The sequence below is a fragment of the Ovis canadensis genome, chromosome 25 (genome assembly GCF_042477335.2).
Source record: "Ovis canadensis isolate MfBH-ARS-UI-01 breed Bighorn chromosome 25, ARS-UI_OviCan_v2, whole genome shotgun sequence".
Taxonomy (NCBI): Eukaryota; Metazoa; Chordata; class Mammalia; order Artiodactyla; family Bovidae; genus Ovis; species Ovis canadensis.
The window spans coordinates 42,873,980-42,893,401 of record NC_091269.1 but is presented as its reverse complement, the minus strand read 5'-3'; the positions used below and the strand labels follow the sequence as shown (position 1 = coordinate 42,893,401).

Sequence of the window (19,422 nt, the reverse complement as noted above, 5' to 3'; positions counted from 1 at the left end):
GGCTTGGCTTCAGAAAGCTTAAGACTAGGTTAACATACAGCGCTATTCTCTGTATCAAATTTTACAACTGATCTTGAATTTTGCACTATCTGACCAGGAGCTCCATTTCAATCACTATCTGACCAGGAGCTCCATTTCAATCCTGCATCTAATATAACATATATTAACAATGTTATTATGTACAGATCTTTTTTCAACAAGGCTTTAAGGTTCACCAATATACTAGGATCCTCTGAGAAACTGGAGCCAGTAGAACTTTTCTGGTGCATGGTAGTATTTCAGTAAGGCTACTCAGTATGATTTTATGTGTTCTCTCTGTACAACATTACCAAAGAAATAGTCTTCTCTGGCTTCAAATAAGGTAATATTTTTGAAGTATCAAAAATAAACCAATTCTTACAAGAAGACAAGAGAATAAATGGAAGCTTTTGTTAGTGAAACAAGTCAATTTATTATATTTCCAACAAGGCCCTTTTTTCTCTATAATGAAACATACTACAATATTTTACAACATAACTTAGTTTTTTAATATCTCAGAAAGGAAACTTTTTTTTTTTTTAGGAAAGTAAACATTTTGGGAAGAATAACTACAAGAAGCTACTTTTTCAATTTTAATACAGTAAGAGCTTGCCCCCCAGGTATATTAGCCAGCATTTTTTCCCTTAACAAATCCATCAAGTAAATATTTGCCAACAAAAAACCTACTTTTTGAAAATGAGGCAGAAAAGGCTTATATTTAAATAGGAAACAAGCAATCTAAAATACCAATCACATGTCACTTTAACAAGGCGATGTATTTACATAATTAGGTATAAATTATTAATTACGCTGATTAAGGTCCTAGCAAAGACTCAAGTGGTCTGACTGTATCTCCAGTTCAAACAGCACTCGCCTGGCTATTAAGTTAAACGTCACAATGGAACTGGGTCTGTTTAACTAAGGGGGAAGAATCTCCTCAATATTGCACATCTTCTATCATTAGAAACAAGGATCATTAAGTCAGGGCCATCTTGGTTCTGAATCTCTCCATTTTTGTTGGAAGAAGACTTACCATCTCTTTACTAAGCTCTAGCTCAACTTCTATTTCCTGGGCAGCTTCAGGGTGCTTCTCACAGTAATCAACAATAAATTTGTAATGTTCCAATGATGTTGCCAAATTTTCTAGCTCTTTCTTGGGATCTGCAGTGATGATTTTGCCATAGAGGCGGGCAACTCGAAACTTAGCTAACATGGCAGGGCGAAGAACATCTTCCCCTATATGCTCAGGAAAGACTTTATTTGGGTCTCTCAGAGAGTCTAAGAAGAGTTGATAGTACTTCAGTGCTGACTTATTCAGATTATTGATTTTTTTCACAATGTGTGAATCAGGATCCCTCAGCTTGTCAGCTATGGCAACCTTCAGATCCATCATATCATAGTAAGCATGTGCAATTTCAAACTGAATCTGTCTGTTGACCAACAGGTAATACTGTGGGTTGAGGTCCACGATCAGGGGCTCTAGCATAGCTATTCTGCGTTTATGCATCTTGCACCGTCTCTCCATGTCGGTTTCAAAGAATGCAAGCACCTTAAACAGAGCGCTGTGGTCTTGGACAACTTCAATATGGTCAGTGACATAACCATCAATCTGAAAGAACTCTTTTGCCTCAAAGACATAGTGCTGACCCGTTAAGAAAAGCTCTCTGGCTTCTTCAAAATCTAAAGGCCTCAGATAGCTCACTTTCTCTTCCACTGCAGAGATGGCGTCACACAGTTCACCGGTTCCAAACTGCACAGCTTTTTTCCTAACACTTTCTTCCTCATCTAGTTCTTTTTTCCTTAAAGCTCTAAGTTCAGACTGTTTATCAAGATCAAGCTCTCCTATGTTGTCCTGAAAGAAAAAAATAAATTATGGTTAAGGAAGACAGACACTGACTTGTCTCCTGCTACCAGTACTAAAGCAAATTTAAGATTCCCTGGAGAAAGGAATGGTTGCCCACTCCAGTGTTCTTGCCTGGAGAAGTCCACGGGCAGAGGAGCCTGGCAGGCTACAGTCCATGGGGTTGCAAAGAGTCGGACATGACTGAGCAACTAACACACAAGAGTAAAGACAAGAAAACCCTCTTACCTCCCAACCTGGTGAAGGGAGGTATTATAATCACATCTTTTAGTCACTCAGTTGTGTCCAGCTCTTTGTGACCGTATGGACTGTAGCCTGCTAGGCTCCTCTGTCCATGGGATTTCCCAGGCAAGATTACTAGAGTGGGTTGCCATTCCCTTTTCCAGGAGATCTCAACTCAGGGATCAAACCTAGATCTCCCACATTGCAGGCAGATTCTTTATCACCTGAGCCACCAGGGAAGCCCACCTTTTTTTAAAACTCCTAGTTTTTTAAAGTATTTATCTATTTTATTTGACCGATCCAGCTCTTAACTGTGGCATGTGGGATTTTTTAGTTTGTGGCAAGCAAATTCTTACTTGCAGGCATTCAGGATCTAGTTCCCTGACCCAGGGATAGAACCCAGGCCTCCTGAATTGGGAGCGTGGAGTCTCAGCCACTGGACCACCAGGAAATCCTGACTTCTTTCTAGCTATATTCCAAGTAATTAAAAATGAAAGAAACTAGGAAAAAAGTAAATAACACAACTAAACTGTTTATTACTTTCCTCTTTGGGGAACTAATTCATTTATAGTTACTCCTTCAGATAACATAAATGCATATGAAAATGGTAAGAGCTAAGAAATATTACATACATGTAATACATTATTAGTATTGATATTTTAACATTAGAGTAAGGCTGAAATCTGTCTTAAAAATATTGCAAAGAAATTCCATTAACAGCATGATGTTTATGCTAAGTTATTTAATAAAATATACTACAGAGGAATGCTCTAGATCTCTCAGAGATATTAAAATAAAGACAGTGGTAAATCTACCATCATAGTTAAAGTTATCTCCCCTACCTCCTGGGGCAAAAAAAAAGAGGAAGGAACTAGGATGGCAGAAAAATAGTCAGCTCATTCTGTTCTTCCTGGACAATAAAGTTAAGCATCAGATCACCAGCGGTCAGCCCCAAGGCCAGCTCTTCTCTTCATTTGAAAAGTCTTCCCTCTAGATCTGCATTGCTCAGAACAGAGTCATGTGCTGCGCGTGGATGACTACTGAGCATCTGAAATGTCCAAACTAAGATGCGATCAGTGTAAAATAATATACACCCAATTTCCAAGACTTAGTACAAATTATAAAATAGTCCAACAACTTTTTAGTATTAATGACAAATAGAAATGAGTATTTCTTTATATATTCTAGGTGGAAGAAATACAAGTTAAAATTAATTTTACCTGCTTTTTTCTTTGTCTAATGTAGCCACTTCCCAGGTGGTGCTTGTGGTAAAGATCCCACTTGCCAATGCAGGAGACATAAGAGACACGGGTTCGATCGCTGGGTCGGGAAGATCCCCTGGAGGAGGGCATGGCAACCTACTCCAGTATTCTTGCCTGGAGAATCTGAAGGACAGAGGAGCCTGGCAGGCTACAGTTCATGGGGTCACAAAGAGCTGGACACAACTAAAGCGATTTAGCACTGAGCACAGTGTAGCCACTAGAAAGCTTAAAGTGACCTAAGTAGCTCGTTTCCTACTTCTATTGCTCAGCACAGCTCTACACAGCTGTCTCCATCTGTGCCCATGGTTGCAACTGTCATCCACAGGAGGAGGACCCACAAATCTTCAGGTACACCAGGCTCTTATTAGGCTCCAGACCCAGAACTAAACCGCCTCACACACCTCCTGCTCCTCTGGGGAGACTAGGACCCCTCATCCTCAATATGTCCACAATGGAACTCTCCCTCTTCCACAAACAGGTTCCTATTCAACTCTTATTTTAGTGAAGGTCACTCCCTCGATCTGGACAGCCAGACGATGCGGGAGAATCATCCTTGATGTCTCTCTCCTCTCTTAGCCCACACTTCGTGTCTATCATCAAATCCTTTCTGTCTTGCCCCCTAAATAACCTCTTGCACCCACTCTTTTCCACCATCTCTTCTGCCACCATCCTAGCCCAAGCTCCCTTCACATCTCACCCCCACTGTTCCAGTGACCTGAGTAATCTTCCTCGTCCACGCTTGCCTTCCCTCAATCCTCCATTCTGCCACCCAAGTGATCAGTCCAAACCCTCCCACCCCTCGCCAAGGCTTCCAGTTACGGAAGGCCCGGCATGTTCCAGCCCTTCTCTAACTCGGTCTTCTATCACACATGCTCTCTCTGCTCCAGCCTCACAGGCCTTGCTCCATCATTTCCACCACCATGCTCCCTACACCTCAGAACTTTTCAACATGCTGCTTCAGCTCCTCGGAATGCTGTGCTTTTTCTCCAGTCTAGAAATTCCTACGCATTCCCAGAGCTTCCTTCAGATGTTACTTCCTCCCATTGTGACTTTTTATATCTTGTGTCTCTCCTTTGCGGAACTTACTAAAGTTGCACTTCCATATGATATAAAAAACTAGGTCTATTTTTGTTCATCATAGTACAATGACTACTATAAACCTGTCAGAAATAAATACTTAAATTTGTGTATGTTATTAAACTTGAATTAAAGAAGGCTTTTCAGGTAAGCAGATGATCAAAGGATGAAGCTAAGGTAACAGCCAGATTAAAGGAAATCTGAGTAATTTAGCAGTGTGGTCACTATGTGAGTTTAAAACAAGTAAAGTGAAGTTGCTCAGTCATGTCCTACTCTTTGCAACGCCATGGACTGTAGCTACCAAGCTCCTCTGTCCATGGGATTTTCCAGGCAACAGTACTGGAGTGGACTGCCATACAACCAAGTGGTAAATTCCAGGGCCCAGTCTGGAAAGCACAGACTAAAGGAATGGCAAGAGTAAGCCACAGGGCACTCTGCTTGACACAATCACTTCAAATGCAGGCCTACGCCTCTAATCTTGTTTACTTACCGTGCTTCCTGGTGGCGTCTTTATTTACACACTTTTTAGACTGCTTTCTGAGCAGAAGAATGCTGACAGATCTTCCAGGCTGCAATTTCTCTAGACATAAGACTCCCGAGTTCTTCTCCCCACACCCTTCCTTTTCCAAATATGCCTCATCTTTACCCTTGACTTCCAAAGTGCTCTCACCTTTGAAACACTCCTGCTTCTGGGGTTTTGTGGTTTGTTTGCTTTTATTTTGTATAGTAGTTTCACAAGGTTCTATATTTACTAGTAAAAAATGGTTAAACTTTAATGCATGTAAACAGAAAAGAGGCATGAAACCCCTCCAGGAAAGTCTCCTGGAGAATATGCATCCAAATGATTTGTTTTTCTCTGTAGCGTTAGTCTCTCAGCTGTGTCTGACTCTTTGTGACCCCAGGGACTGTGGCCCTCCAGGCTTCTCTGCCCATGGAATTCTCTAGACAAGAATACTGGAACAGGTTGCCAGTCCCTTCTCCAGGGGAATCTTCCTGACCCAGGGATAGAATCTGGGTCTCCTGCATTGCAAGCAGATTCTTTACCATCTGAGCCACCAGAGCTCTGATTAGGAACTAGAATCTATTAAGTATGGATTAATAATAATGGTATCAACAATGATAGTTAACAGTGATTGAGGACTTAGTTACCTCTTGGACACTTTCTGAGCCCTTTATACATATTTAACTCACAGGAACACTATTAAGTACTATTATTATCTCCGTCTTACTTGTGAGGAAACTGAGACAAGAAGTTAACTGCCACACAGACACAGCCACCAACTAGCAGGGCTGTTTCCAGATACAGTCATACTTATCCTTTTATCAGCATATATATTTACTGTCTAAAGTATATAAAGATTAGTAAGATTTCCTGCCATCAGGTTGCTTACAGTCTAAGAAGAGGTAAAGGAATAAGATAAGAATATGAGTAACAATAATAAAAAGTCAAGTGACTTAGGGAGGGCTCTTGAGGGAGAAGAGATCCGTAGGGTTTAAGAACTGTATATACATTCAATAGTTTTTGAGCACCTGTTATGTCTAGAAATTGGTAAATAGTATGAATATGATGAAGACTCCCCTCTGGTGGGGCTTATGCTCTATCCAATGGCAAGTCTTGAAGGAAGAGGTGCTGTTTGAGACAGCCTTAATGGAAGAGTAAGATTTGAACAGGATGAGACAGGGAAAGCAAGAAATAAGCTTTCCGCACGCCACGAATAACACACATGCAGCGAGCCCAATGAGCACACTTCCCATTTCAAGCTTTTACTTACATCCTACTGTTTTAAGACAGAAAACATCAATTTTGACCGTATTACCTGCATGGAAAGTTGGGCATTCTGCATGAGAGTCAAACAGTACTTGATCCAGCATCTTGCTATTTCCCCTTTCCTCTGGTGATAAAGCTCTGGCACATCTCCTTCAGCTTCCGTAGCTAAAAGGTACAACGTGACTTGTGTGAGCCAATGGTCACAACTGTAATTTTCACTGTGTACACCATTCTTCTTTATATCGCTCTTGATTATAAAAATACCAAGTCCTACCTGAAGCAGCGGCAAGAAACTCACCCAAAATTCCTACCACCCAGAGGTTCTTTCTAGTTTTTTTCTTTTGTATCACCTACAGGTAGAAACTAAGGTTACCACATACATTAAATTTTGAGTACAAGCACCTCAGATATTGCAAGATTGGTTCCAGATCACTGCAATAAAATGAGTCTCATGAATTTTTGGTTTTCTGTGGCTTATAAAAGTTAAGGTTTGCACTATGGTGTAGTCTATTAAGTATGCAATAGCATTGTCTTAAAAATGTACACATTTTAATTAAAAAATACTTTATTGCTAAAAAAAATGCTAAACATCATTTAAGGCTTCAGAGAGTCATAATCTTTTTTGCTAGTTAGAGGGTCTTGCCTCATTGATGATGGCTGACTGATCAGGGTACTGGTTACTGAAGGCTGGGGTAGGGAGGACGTAGCACTTCCTTAAAAAGAGACAACAGAGAAGTTTGCTGCACTGATGGACTCTTTCTTCCAGGAACACTGTCTCCTGTAGAATGCAATGCTGTTTGATAGCATTTTACCCACAGTAGAACTTCTCTCAAAATCAGTCAATCCTCTCAAACCCTGCCACTACTTTATCAAGTTTATGTAATATTCTAACTCCTTTGTTGTCATTTCAACAATTTTCACAGTATCTTCACCTGAAGTAGACACCATCTCAAGAAACCACTTTCTTTGCTCATCCCTAAGAATCAAGTCCTCAGCTGTCAAAATTTAGCATGAGATTATAGCAACTCAGACAAACCTTCAGGTTCAACATTTTAAAAGTATTTATTTAGCTATGTATTCAGCTGCACTGGGTCTTAGTTGTGACACATGAGAGCTTTAGTTGTGGCATATAGAATCTAACTGCCTGAAAAGGGATCAAATGTCGGTCCCCTGCTTTGAGAGCATGGAGTATTAGCCACTGGACCACTGTGTAGTGTAGGCTCAAGTCTGTGTAGTGTAGGTTCAACTTGTAATTTTCGTTCTCATGAAAATTCTACTCTATCTGCAGTTACTGCCTCCACTGGTCTTGCAACCCTCAAAATCATCCCTGAGGCTCTGGTCAACCTCTTCCAAACTGCTGTTAATGTTGATATTTTGACCTCTTCCCATGAATTACAAATCTTCTTAATGACATCTAGAATGGTGAATCCTTTCCAGCGGATTTTCAATTTACTTTGCCCAGATATATCAGAGGAGCCACATCTATGGCAGTGATAGCCTCGTGATCTTTTTCTCCAAATAATAAGACTTGAAAGTCGAAATGACTCCTTGATCTATGGGTTGCAGAATGAATGTTGTGTTAGCAAACAACATTAATCGTAAGTACATCTCCATAAGAGCTCTTGGATGACCCAGGTACACTGTCAATGAGCAATAATACTTTGAAAGGAATTTTTTTTTTGAACAGGTCTCAGCGATGAGCTTAAAATTTTCAGGAAGCCATGTGTTGTCATCCAGGTTTTGTTGCTCCATTTACAGAGCACAGGCAGCATGACTAGCATAAAGCATAATCAGCATAATTATTAAGGACCCTGGGATTTTCAGCATGGTAAAATCACCAGCTGCACTAAGCCCTAACTAGAGAGTCAGCAGCTTGTCCTTTGAAGCCAGGCACTGACTTCTCTCCAGCTATGAAAAGTCCTAGATGGCCCCTCTTCCAACAGAAGGCTGTTTCAGCCACACTGAAAGTCTGTGCAGTGCAGCCACCTTCATTAATGACCTTAGCTAGATCTTCCGGATAACTCGCTACTTCACCTTGCCCTTTCACGTTATGGAGACGGCTTCCTTCTTTAAATCTCAACTTCAAACTTTTCTTCTGCAGTTTCCTCACCTCTCTCAGCCTCCACAGAATTGAAGAAAATTAGAGGCTTGCTCTGGATTAGCCTTTGGCTTAATGTTGTGGCTGGTTTGATCTTCTATCCAGACCACTAAAACCTTCTCCATTATCAGCAGTAAGGCTGTTTTGCTTTCTTATCATTTGTGTGTTCACTGGAGTAGCACTTTTAACTTCCTTCAGCAACTTTTTCTTTGCATTCATAGGCTAACTTCCACAAGAGGGAGTATCTTCTGGCCCCTTTTTACATGGGTTCCTCACTAAGTTTAATCATTTCTAGCTTTTAGCTTAAAGTGTGAGATGTGCAACTTTTCCTTTCACTTCAAGGTCACTGTAGGGTTATTAACTGATCTAATTTTAATAATGCTGTGTCTTCAGGAAATAGAGAGGCCCAAGGAGAGGGAGGGAGACACAAGACCACAGCCAGTCAGTGGAGCAGTCAGAACACATTTACCAATTAACTTTACCATCTTATATGGACACAGTTAGTGGCACCCCAAAACAATTTCAACAGTGAAAGATCATTGATCACAGACCATCATAACAAATAATGATGAAAAAGTGTGAAATAATAGGAATTACCCAAGTGTGACAGAGACACGAACTGAGAAAATGCTCTTAGAAAAACCGTATTGATCAACTGCTCCAGAGTTGCCACAAAACATTTTTAATTCAGTGAAATGTAATAAAATGAGGGCTTCCCTGATGGCTCAGATGGTAAAGAATCTGCTCCCAATGCGGGAGACCCAGGTTCGATCCCTGGATCAGGAAGATACCCTGGAACAGGGAATGGCAACCCAAACCAGGAATCTTGCCTGGAGAATTCCATGAACAGAAGAGCCTGGTGGGTTACAGTTTATGGGGTCATAAAGAGTCAGACATGACTGAGTGACTAACACAACATGCTTATCACTATCAACTCTTTAACGTCATTTTTAAGTATAGCATCATGTACAATGTATAGAAATATAATTCTATACTTCGGTCATTCTTCTAATACTGGCCATTGTTTCCAATTCCTCTTTACAAACAACTCTAAACAGAAAGATCTCTGTGCATAAGTTTGTCTGGATTTTCAATTATTTCCTTAAGATAGATTCCTAGATGTGAAATTTACTGGGTCAGAGTTTACACCATTTAAAACGTGCTTGATACACACTGCCAAATTATTTTCAACAAATACTCTAACAACATATAAGGCTGCTCAATAAAGTCATTTTAAAAATACTGAACACAGCCAATGTTTTAACTTTCTACTTTGAAGAGTAAAAACAAAACATCTCACTGGAGGTTTAGTCCTCATCAACTATTTCTTTTTTTGGACAAATACCTTTTAGACTTCAACCAATCTATGATTAATTGAATGTAATAAGAGGAAAAAAATTAATTTTATAATGTACATTCCTCTAACTCAGCCTGTATTCTTCTGATCCTTAATGATAGTTACTTTATCATAAAACTTGTTAGGTGACCAACACAGTTTTTAAACTGAGATAACTGACATATTAGTTCCAGGTGTACAACATAATGACTTGATATTTTTAAATACTGTAAAATGATCACAACAGTAAGTCTAGCTAGAATCTGTCACTATACATAGTTAAAATTCTTTCCTGGGATGAGATCTACTCTGTTAGCAAATTTCAAATATGTAATCAATACATTATAACACACACTATGCTGTACCTTACATCCCCATGACTTATAAATTTTATGACGCCCTTCACACATTCACCCACACCCACCTCTGGCAACCACTAATGTGTTCTCTGTACCTAGGAGCTGTGTTTGGGGTTTTGTTTCCTTGGGTTCCACATATAAGTGAAACCATACAGTGTGTGCCATTTTCTGATTTCACTTAGTATGATGCCCTGAAGGTCCATTCATGTTGTCAAAAATGGCAAGATTTCTTTTCTTCTTTTTCTCTATCTTTCCACATACCACTGTAATAGCTGATTTACTTTTCACTTTCCAAAAAACCATTTTCATCCCTAGTAAGAACACACACTTTAGATATTTTAAGTGTCTTGTTAGAAACCAACACCTATTATCATGATGTTCAGCCTGTTGTACAGAACAAGTAGGTTTGATTTTTATCTGTCCTGAGCCTTTGCAAGGTTGCAGAGTCCCCCAACCAATTTCAGAGAGCAGAGACTGGGACAGTGACTCTACCTGGGGAGAAGCAAGTTGCTCATCTCCCAGAAGTGATGTAAGTCACTATTCAGCTGGATCATCTCCTTCATGTGAACGTTTGGTTCTGTAGAAAAGGTGATTTTTAATCCCAACAGTAAAACTTTTCTACCTGGATTCTAAGGCAACAATATACAGCTGATTCTCATCATTCATGGTGGTTATGTGAACATAACACTGTATTTTCTCCAGAAGGTGCATCACAGCCTTCATGTGCTTACGAACACTAGATACCACCTCAGCACTACAGCTGGGGGCCATTTTAAACAACAAAATGCAGAAAAATCTGAAAAATGTGGAACTAAATAGACCACAAAAAGTATTCTTGCTTATAGTATGAGGGCTTGACATGAGAAGGCAGAGCGTTACCTTGTTCAACCTCAGCTGGTAATGTGCACCTCAGGTGTCTCAAACCCTCTGGCTCTCTGCAAATGACCATAGAAGTGCCTCGAGTAATAATCTTGGGGTTATAAGTAGATTGTAGCAAGTAGGCAAATTCAAAGATATGAAGCCCCTGATCTTTCCTTTTTAGACATAGTTTATGGATCTGAGTAACTGACTTCCTTAAGGTCTAGAAGCAAAAGTTACTGAACTGATACCTTACTAAAATGTGCTCAAAGGTCCTATGTGGGCATATTACTGTTTGGGTTTTTTTTTTCAATATTATAGTTAATTATGGAGAAGACAATGGCACCCTACTCCAGTACTCTTGCCTGGAAAATCCCATGGCGGGAGGAGCCTGGTAGGCTGCAGTCCATGGGGTTGCGAAGAGTCAGACACGACTGAGCAACTTCCCTTTCACTTTCATGCACTAGAGAAGAAAATGGCAACCCACTCCAGTGTTCTTGCCTGGAGAATCCCAGGGACAGGGGAGCTTGGTAGGCTACTGTCTATGGGGTCGCACAGAGTCGGACACGACTGAAGCGACTTAGCAGCAGCAGCAGCATAGTTCATTAACAATGTGTTAGTGTACAGCAGAGTAATTCAGTTATACATATACACGTATCATTTTTCAAATTCTTTCCCCATTTAGCTTATTACAGCATATTGAGCATACTATACAGCAGGTCCTTTCAGGTAACCTATTTTAAATACAGCAGTGTGTACATGTCAATCCCAAATTCCCAATCTAACCCATCTCCCAATTTTCAAGCCTGGTAACCATAAATTTATTCTCCAAAGTGGGGAGTCTGTTTCTCATCTGTAAAGAAGTTCATTTGTATCATCTTTTTTAGATTCCACTTATAAGTGATATCATATGATATTTGCTTTTCTTCTGTCTTACTTCACTTAGTATGATAATCTCCAGGTCCATCCATGTTGCTACAAATAGCATTATTTCGTTCTATTTAATGGCTGAGTAATATTCCATTGAAAAGACAACCCAAAGAATGGGAGAAAATATTTGTAAATGATGTGATGGACAACGGATTAATCCCCCAAATTTAAAAATAGCTCACATGGTTCAACGGCAAAACCACCTAATCAAAAATGGGCAGAAGACCTGAATAGACATTTTTCCAAAGACATTTAGGTAGCCAAGAGGCACATGAAAAAATGCCCAACATTGCTACTCATTAGAGAAATGAGGTATTACCCCACACTAGTCAGAATGGCCATCATCAAAAAGTCTACTAATAATAACTGCTGGACAGGGTATAGAGAAAAAGGAGCCCTCCCACACTGTTGGCAGGAATGTAATCTGGTACAGCCAGGATGGAGAGCAGTATGGAAGGTCCTTAAGAAACTAAAAACATAAACTACCATACAATCTAGCAATCCCGCTCTTGGGCACGTACATGGAGAAAACCACGGCTCAGGAGGATACACGCACCTCAGTGTTCACTGCAGCACTGTTGACAGCGGTCAAGTCACAGAAACGACCCAAATGTCCACTGAGAGGTTAGCTCGGGAAGGTGTGACACACACACACACAGTGGGATGTCACTCGGCCACTAAAGAGACGCTGCTGCACTTAAAACAGGTTGCCTACAAGGACCTACTGTGGAGCACAGGGAGCTCTGCTGTTTTCCTGAAACATAACACTGGTAATCAACTGTACTCCAATATAGAATAAAATTTTTAAAATAATTCTAGAAAATTCCAAAAGCAAAATTTGAATTTGCCACATGTTGTCCATTACTTATGCAGCATTCACACTGTACTCAGTATTGTAAATACTCTAAAGATGATTTAATGTATACGAGAGGATGTGTGCGGGTTATACACATTATGACTGGAGCATCCATAGGTGTTTGTTATCTGGGGGTGGGGGTGGGAGGGTGGTCCTGAAACCAATCTCCGGTGGACACCAAGGGGCAACTGTACCCAAGAATTGCTGGATCGTATATAGCTCTATTTTTAATTTCTTGAGCTTCCATACAGTTTGTCATAGTGGTTACACCAATTTACAATACCACCATAGTGCACATGGGTCCCTTTTCTACACCTTCACCAACACTTGTTATTTCTTGTCTTCTTGATAATGGCCAATTAACAGATGTGAAGTGATAGCTTGTTTTGCTTCTGACTGGCTAAAATACACATGCTGACTGTGCTGTGATTTATAAAATTAAGTGAAACACTATAATTAAACTAGATATTTGGACATATCACATATATAGTATTCCAACCAAAAATGTATAATCTGAATCTTACTGTAAGGAAACAAACACCAAATGGTAGAAAATCTATGAAATAAGAGGTCTATATTTTTTCAAAAATGCCTGATGAAAGAAAAGCTGAGGAACTGGTCCAGATTAAAGACAACTAGAGAGATGCGACAACAGTATGCAGGTTCCCTAAAAAACTGAAAATGGACCTACCCTATGATCCTGCAATCCCACTCCTGGACATATATCCAAAGAGAACCATAATTCAAAATGATATTCACACCCCAATATTCACTGCAGCACTATTTACAATACCCAGGAAATGGAAGCAACCTGAATGTCCATAAACAGAAGAATGGATAAAGACCTGGTACATATATACAATGGATTACTGCTCAGACGTTAAAAAAAAGGAAAGAAATAATGCCATTTGCAGCAACATGGATGGACTTAGAGATATGAGTGAAGTTAAGTCAGAGAAAGACAAGTATCATATGATATCACTTATATATGAAATCTTAAAAACGGTACAAATGAACCTATTTATACAATAGAAATGAAGTCCCAAATGTAGAAAACAATCTTATGAATACCTGGGAGGAAAGCAGGGAGGGGAGGGAGAAACTGGGAGCTGGGACTGACATACACACGTTACTATATATAAAACAGCTAATAAGGACCTACTGTATACTACAGGAACTCTTCTCAATATTCTGTAATGACCTATATGAGAAAAGAATCTTTACCATCTGAGCCCCCAGGGTAGCCCCTGGGAAAAGAATCTAAAGACTGGATATGTGTATATGCAAAGCTGATTCACTCTGATGTACAGCAGAAACTAACAACACTATAAATCAACTCTACGTCAATAAAACTTTTTTAAAGTACTAGAGAAACTAGTTGGAACTTTGTACTTTGGCCACTTCATGCAAAGAGTTGACTCATTGGAAAAGACTCTGATTCTGGGAGGGATTGGGGGCAGGAGGAGAAGGGGACGACAGAGGATGAGATGGCTGGGTGGCATCACCGACTCGATGGACGTGAGTTTGAGTGAACTCCGGGAGTTGGTGATGGACAGGGAGGCCTGGCGTGCCGCGATTCATGGGGTCGCAAAGAGTTGGACACGACTGAGCGACTGAACTGAACTGAGAGAAACTAGTACTATAGAGAAACTGCTACAAAGGACATTATGGAGACAGCTGCTAAATATAAATTATAAGTAAAAGAACTGTATCAATCTTACATTTCCTGTTCTATGATTATGTAAGAAAATATTTTTAGGAAAAACTCACTGAAGTATTAGGGAGTAATTGGAGCCTAAACATATCTGCAAATGAGGCAAAAACTTGGTGAATTTAGATGGGCCTATGGTAATTCTTTGTTCTGTTCTTGAATTTTCTAAATTAACAGGATTTCAAAATAAAAAGATTTTTTTTTTATTTATATAATCAAACATGTACACATAAACTTACTGTCTTCTGTGGTTCGGATCTTTCCAATTTGACCAAAAATGACATTAGCAGCTGATAAACAGTGTCTGGCCTCCATAAAGCATTGCTGTTGCAGAAATAAGAATAAACTCAATTATCACAAAACCTTATTTGCAATAGATACTTGCATAGTCTCTTAATATGGGAACAGCTACAAATGCAGGTAAAAAACACTACTAAGGAGACCCTGTATGGTAACTAAACAATAAAGTATGTAAGACATGTCTGAATATTATTTGGTTAAAAAACTATCTTAAAGATTAAAATAACAATACCCTCAAACTCTTAATAATCCAAACTGCCTGGAGAAATGCTTGCTGATTGGAAACTAGCCCCTCCAGGAATCAATCAGCAGAAAAGAACGGGTATCATCCTAGCGTCCTACCCCACCTCCACATCCTCTAAGCTTCAGTTTGAACAGCCGAATTCCCTGTATGATCAATGTGTAGACCATTTACATTCTGACTGGAAGATTTCATCTTTCTCAGGTTTAGAGATCCCCTTTAAATCCAATCATTCAAAGGCAAGTAGGATAAATACTGATAAGAGATTCCTGTCTTCTGAAATCTTTCCAAGTCAACAGATTTCCACAGACGAACTCTATGGAACTGCTTTACCAACACAGTTGAAGACTTCACAGTTCAAACCTGGGCATGGTAAGCTTCTCAAACCCTTGGAGAAGATCTCCTTGTTACTTACTTCACATGTGCCATTAAGTCACAGGAATACTCAGCAGAAGTACCAAGTTAAAAGTCAAATTTTAGATGGAACCAAGCCACCCTTGTTAAATGTCTATTTCATATTAGTAACACTGATTTTGCTAAGGTGGCTTTTAACAGTTGACTATGACTTTAAAATCTCAGCACTCAATGTATCTGAATTATGGTAAGTTCAGAAGCCATCTTGAGCAGAGCTGGGTACCACGTGTAGTACTAGCCCAGCAGTATCTACAGATCAAAATATTGGTGTTAAACCTCAAAAACCAAAAGAAAGTTACAGTTTACATAAAGAAGTTTTAATTGTTGCTCTATAACTTCTTCATTATCACTTCAGCACTGTCCAGACTGGTTATCTGAAAGCAACCACTGCTGGGACTAACAGTGAGTGTGCATGCTGTCCTCTACGTGGCTGGTAAATGTGGGACTTTAGCACCTGCAAGGTAGGGACTCACTACGCAGTGAAACCTCATGGAACCAGACGAAATGACAGTGATATAAATGACGATTGTATTTTTTTTTAAATGGCTCAAATCTCTCTTCACATTATAACTTAGTTGGAACAAAACTTACAAAACACTTTGATAAAAAAAGAACAAATATAAAAGCACAGGGTGGGGGAGGTCCTCGTGAAATTTACAGCATGCTCTACATAAGCAATGCTTAACAACTTTAAACTTGTAATTACACTTTAACATCTGGATATCTTAGTACAATTACAGCGAATAATTTTAAAGTTGCTAAACAAAATAAGGTGCTTCTGGGAACTATTAAGAAAGGTGCCACAAGCAGAAGCATCAGGTAAGTTTTGATGATCACAATGAAATGAATTAATGAGATTTAGATTTAACTGAATGCTCTGATATATGCAGTAGCGTTACTTACACGCTTGATCTTAGACCAAAGTCCTAGAAGCGATGCTGTAGTCACCACAGCCCTTTCTCTCCTGCTAATAGCTTTTCTGAATGAAATTCTGTGGGACAATACTTTAAACACAGGGCGCATTTATAGAACCAGCACTAACAAGACACTTAGAAAGGATATAGGCCCAGTAAGGACACAGCAGCAGATAAAGAGAGATCTAAGAACTCTGACAAGCAAAGAATTACCAAAGTTTCAGAGGCATGTGAATTCAAAATACAAAGAAAAGTTATTTCTATTACTGAGATATTGAGAATTAATATAAAATCTGGCTGAAAAAGGAGGCTTTAAAGTGTTTTAGCATTAAAAATTCTTTTAAGGGCTAAAAAACTTAAAAGGTCAATTAAGAATATATCTACATAAAAAAATAAAAAGATATTTTCATAATCCAGGATAATTCTGAAAGCAATGAAGAAGCTCAAATTTGTCCTTGTGTAATACTCTAGGAAAAAATATAACCACCTAGAACTCTGGAACTAGGCAAGACATTCCCAACACAGAATAAGTTTCACAAAGGAGTTAATTCTAAAGAATAACTGAGAGCATTACATGCTTCTATCAAAGCCCACATTTAACAGTCAACTTCCTCAGACAAATTCTCACATTTGCCAGATTACCAATGCATAAAGATAAAGTTAAATCTACAAGATAAAATCTGCAATTTAAGGTAACATTTCACTAAAACAGAGATAGCCTGCCGGTATCAAAAAAGAATTACTCTTAAGAAACATGTAGGACGTGATAAAATTATTTTAAGATTCAAAAGGATTACTGCAACAAAAAGCTACAAACTTTAGTACACTGGCAAACTGGACTGCATTTTTCTATTTAGTTTACATCATAAACTGCAAGCTATCTGTTTTTAAAAGATGACATTTTCGACATACTTTCTTTCGGCTCTATTTTTATACACACTATTGGTAACACTGGTAGGTAACTACTCTGAGAAGCTTACCTTATTGATGTAAAATTGTGACAAAGTAGCAGCATTAATAGCCCACTCCATAGGATGGTAGGCGTTGTGCTCAAGCTGGCGTTTTAGGGTACTGTGGCAATAATGGGCAGCCTTCTCAAACATTTCCATATGCTGGTAGACTTGAGCCAGGTAATACAGATTATGAGTGTAAACCTTCTCAAATCTATAAAGGAAAAAATATTTCTGTAACTGTATAATTTATAACAAACTTTCAAATCTATCAAATTTATAAGGAACTTTTTATCTTGACCCTCCAGTTCGTATGACTACTGTATCTGACAGATAAGGAAACTGAGCCCCAGATATAAACGGGGTAATGCATCTAAGAAGTAGCAAATGAAGGTTTTAATCCACGTCAGAATCCACATTCTGTAACCTTTGCCTTGAAAGGGAAAATACTGAGCAATCATCTCAAACACACTATGGGGAAATACCTGTAAGGGCTGATTTCCAGACCTGCTCACCTTTTTGATCTCTCCTGTTCAGGAAGTTTCTCTTCTTCAGGAAGAAAATGCTCAGTAGGGTCAAGAGGAGGACTCCCAATCTGCAATCAAAGAAAAAGAAACTAAATTTTTACTGTAAACACCAAGCACCCTCCTCTGGAGGAACTTGAGAAATCAAATTTCATTTTTTTTAATTTTTACTTCACTTTTAACTAGTTCATTTTCACATACTATCCAAGAAGTAACTTCTTAACAATAATCTTAGAGTCAAACAAATAAAAACAGAATACATACAGGCTCACACTTAACAATACTTTAATTGCTGCTCAGGAGTAATTTCAAATACACTTAAAAAAATTTCATTTTTAGAGAGGTATAATTCTACAGGTATCTTAAGTTTTAATCTTCTCACAACACAAGCTCTTCTGAAAACTTACATAAGCATGACATGTAACAAAATGTATATAGGTCCTCAGAGCAACAGTGTTCTAAGCGGACCACCAGTAAAAATCAAAGTTTCCAATATTTATTCTAATATTGTCAGGGAAACAAGGAAAGCATACACAGATTACCCCCAGGGAATCAACACAGGGAAATTATAAAGTCAGTTATTCCATCATTTATTACCCTGGGCAAGTTACTCCAACTCTTGTTATGTTTCCTCATCTATAAACTAAGGATAATAAACATCTACCTCAACAAGTAGTTATGAGGATTCACTGAGTTAATACATATAAAAAACGTATCTGAGGTCTTCCAAAAAAAACGAGAACTACTTAACCACTGCCTCATTCTACTTCCGGGAGGACAGGCTCCTCTGCTTTAAACTGAATTGACTAAACTTCAAATAGCAACCATGGTTTCCGTTTTAAAAAAAAAAATGTGATCTTATATTCTAGATGCAAACATTAAAAGGATCACTTCTGTTCCTAGAATTCACAAAAAGTAAAAATGGCTAAGACAGGAAGCAAGGCCTAAGGCAAACAAAATATTCTTCAGAAACCTCCTTCACAACTCTGAGGGCTGTTTTGAATGCTTAGCCCTGTCCTGATGAGAGGAAGCAATGTATTTTTTATGTACATACTATATCACACATCATACTGTAACACAGTCAAACCAGTCTCTTAAATAAAGAGGTACAATTAAGAACAAAGAATTCTGCTATGTGTTTTATGTTTTTATATTAATACTAGTATTTAATGAAATATAGGTAATTAATAATATTATTAAATGAAATAATGACATTAAATGCTAATTAATACTAGTGCTTAATGAAATACAATCTTCACATTTTAAACAATGTCATGTGTAAGATGATCCTAAACTCATAAAGGCAACAAACACATCAATCTGGCTTTGTGAGGCTCTGCCCTTAGCACTTTCTGAGGAAATTTTTAAACCTAAGGTAGAATATCCACAGCTTTTAAAATTCAATTTGGTGATATATTCCTCAGAAAAAGTGTTAATGGCCTAAAAATGCACGTTCAAAATGTACGTTAAACTAATCAAAAATGGTCAGACAACCTAAAAGAAAATTTTCTAGAAAAGAAAACACACAACTAAGAGGCACATGAAAACATGCTCAAAACTGTTTTCTAATTAGAAAAATTCAACTCAGAATTAAAAATGAGACATCATCTCAAACCACTCAGAAAACCCATCATCAAAATTTCTACAAACAATAAAAGCTAAAGGCACACTTCCACACTGTTAGTAGCAAAGTAAATTGGTACACCTACTATGAAAAGGAGTA

General features: G+C 38.6%; 1 protein-coding gene across 1 annotated transcript in view; it reads right to left on the bottom strand.

Annotated features, from left to right (window-relative positions):
* Positions 1-426: 426 nt before the first annotated feature.
* KIFBP (kinesin family binding protein) overlaps positions 427-19,422 on the bottom strand; it is a 57,509-nt gene continuing 38,513 nt past the window's right edge. The window contains exons 3-7 of the mRNA XM_069571902.1: positions 17,691-17,770; positions 17,206-17,389; positions 14,596-14,680; positions 6,258-6,373; positions 427-1,870 (exon numbers count right to left, since the gene is read on the bottom strand). Of these exons, the coding sequence (XP_069428003.1) occupies positions 995-1,870; positions 6,258-6,373; positions 14,596-14,680; positions 17,206-17,389; positions 17,691-17,770 (1,341 nt within the window). The 3' untranslated portion in view covers positions 427-994. The remainder of the gene's footprint in view (positions 1,871-6,257; positions 6,374-14,595; positions 14,681-17,205; positions 17,390-17,690; positions 17,771-19,422) is intronic.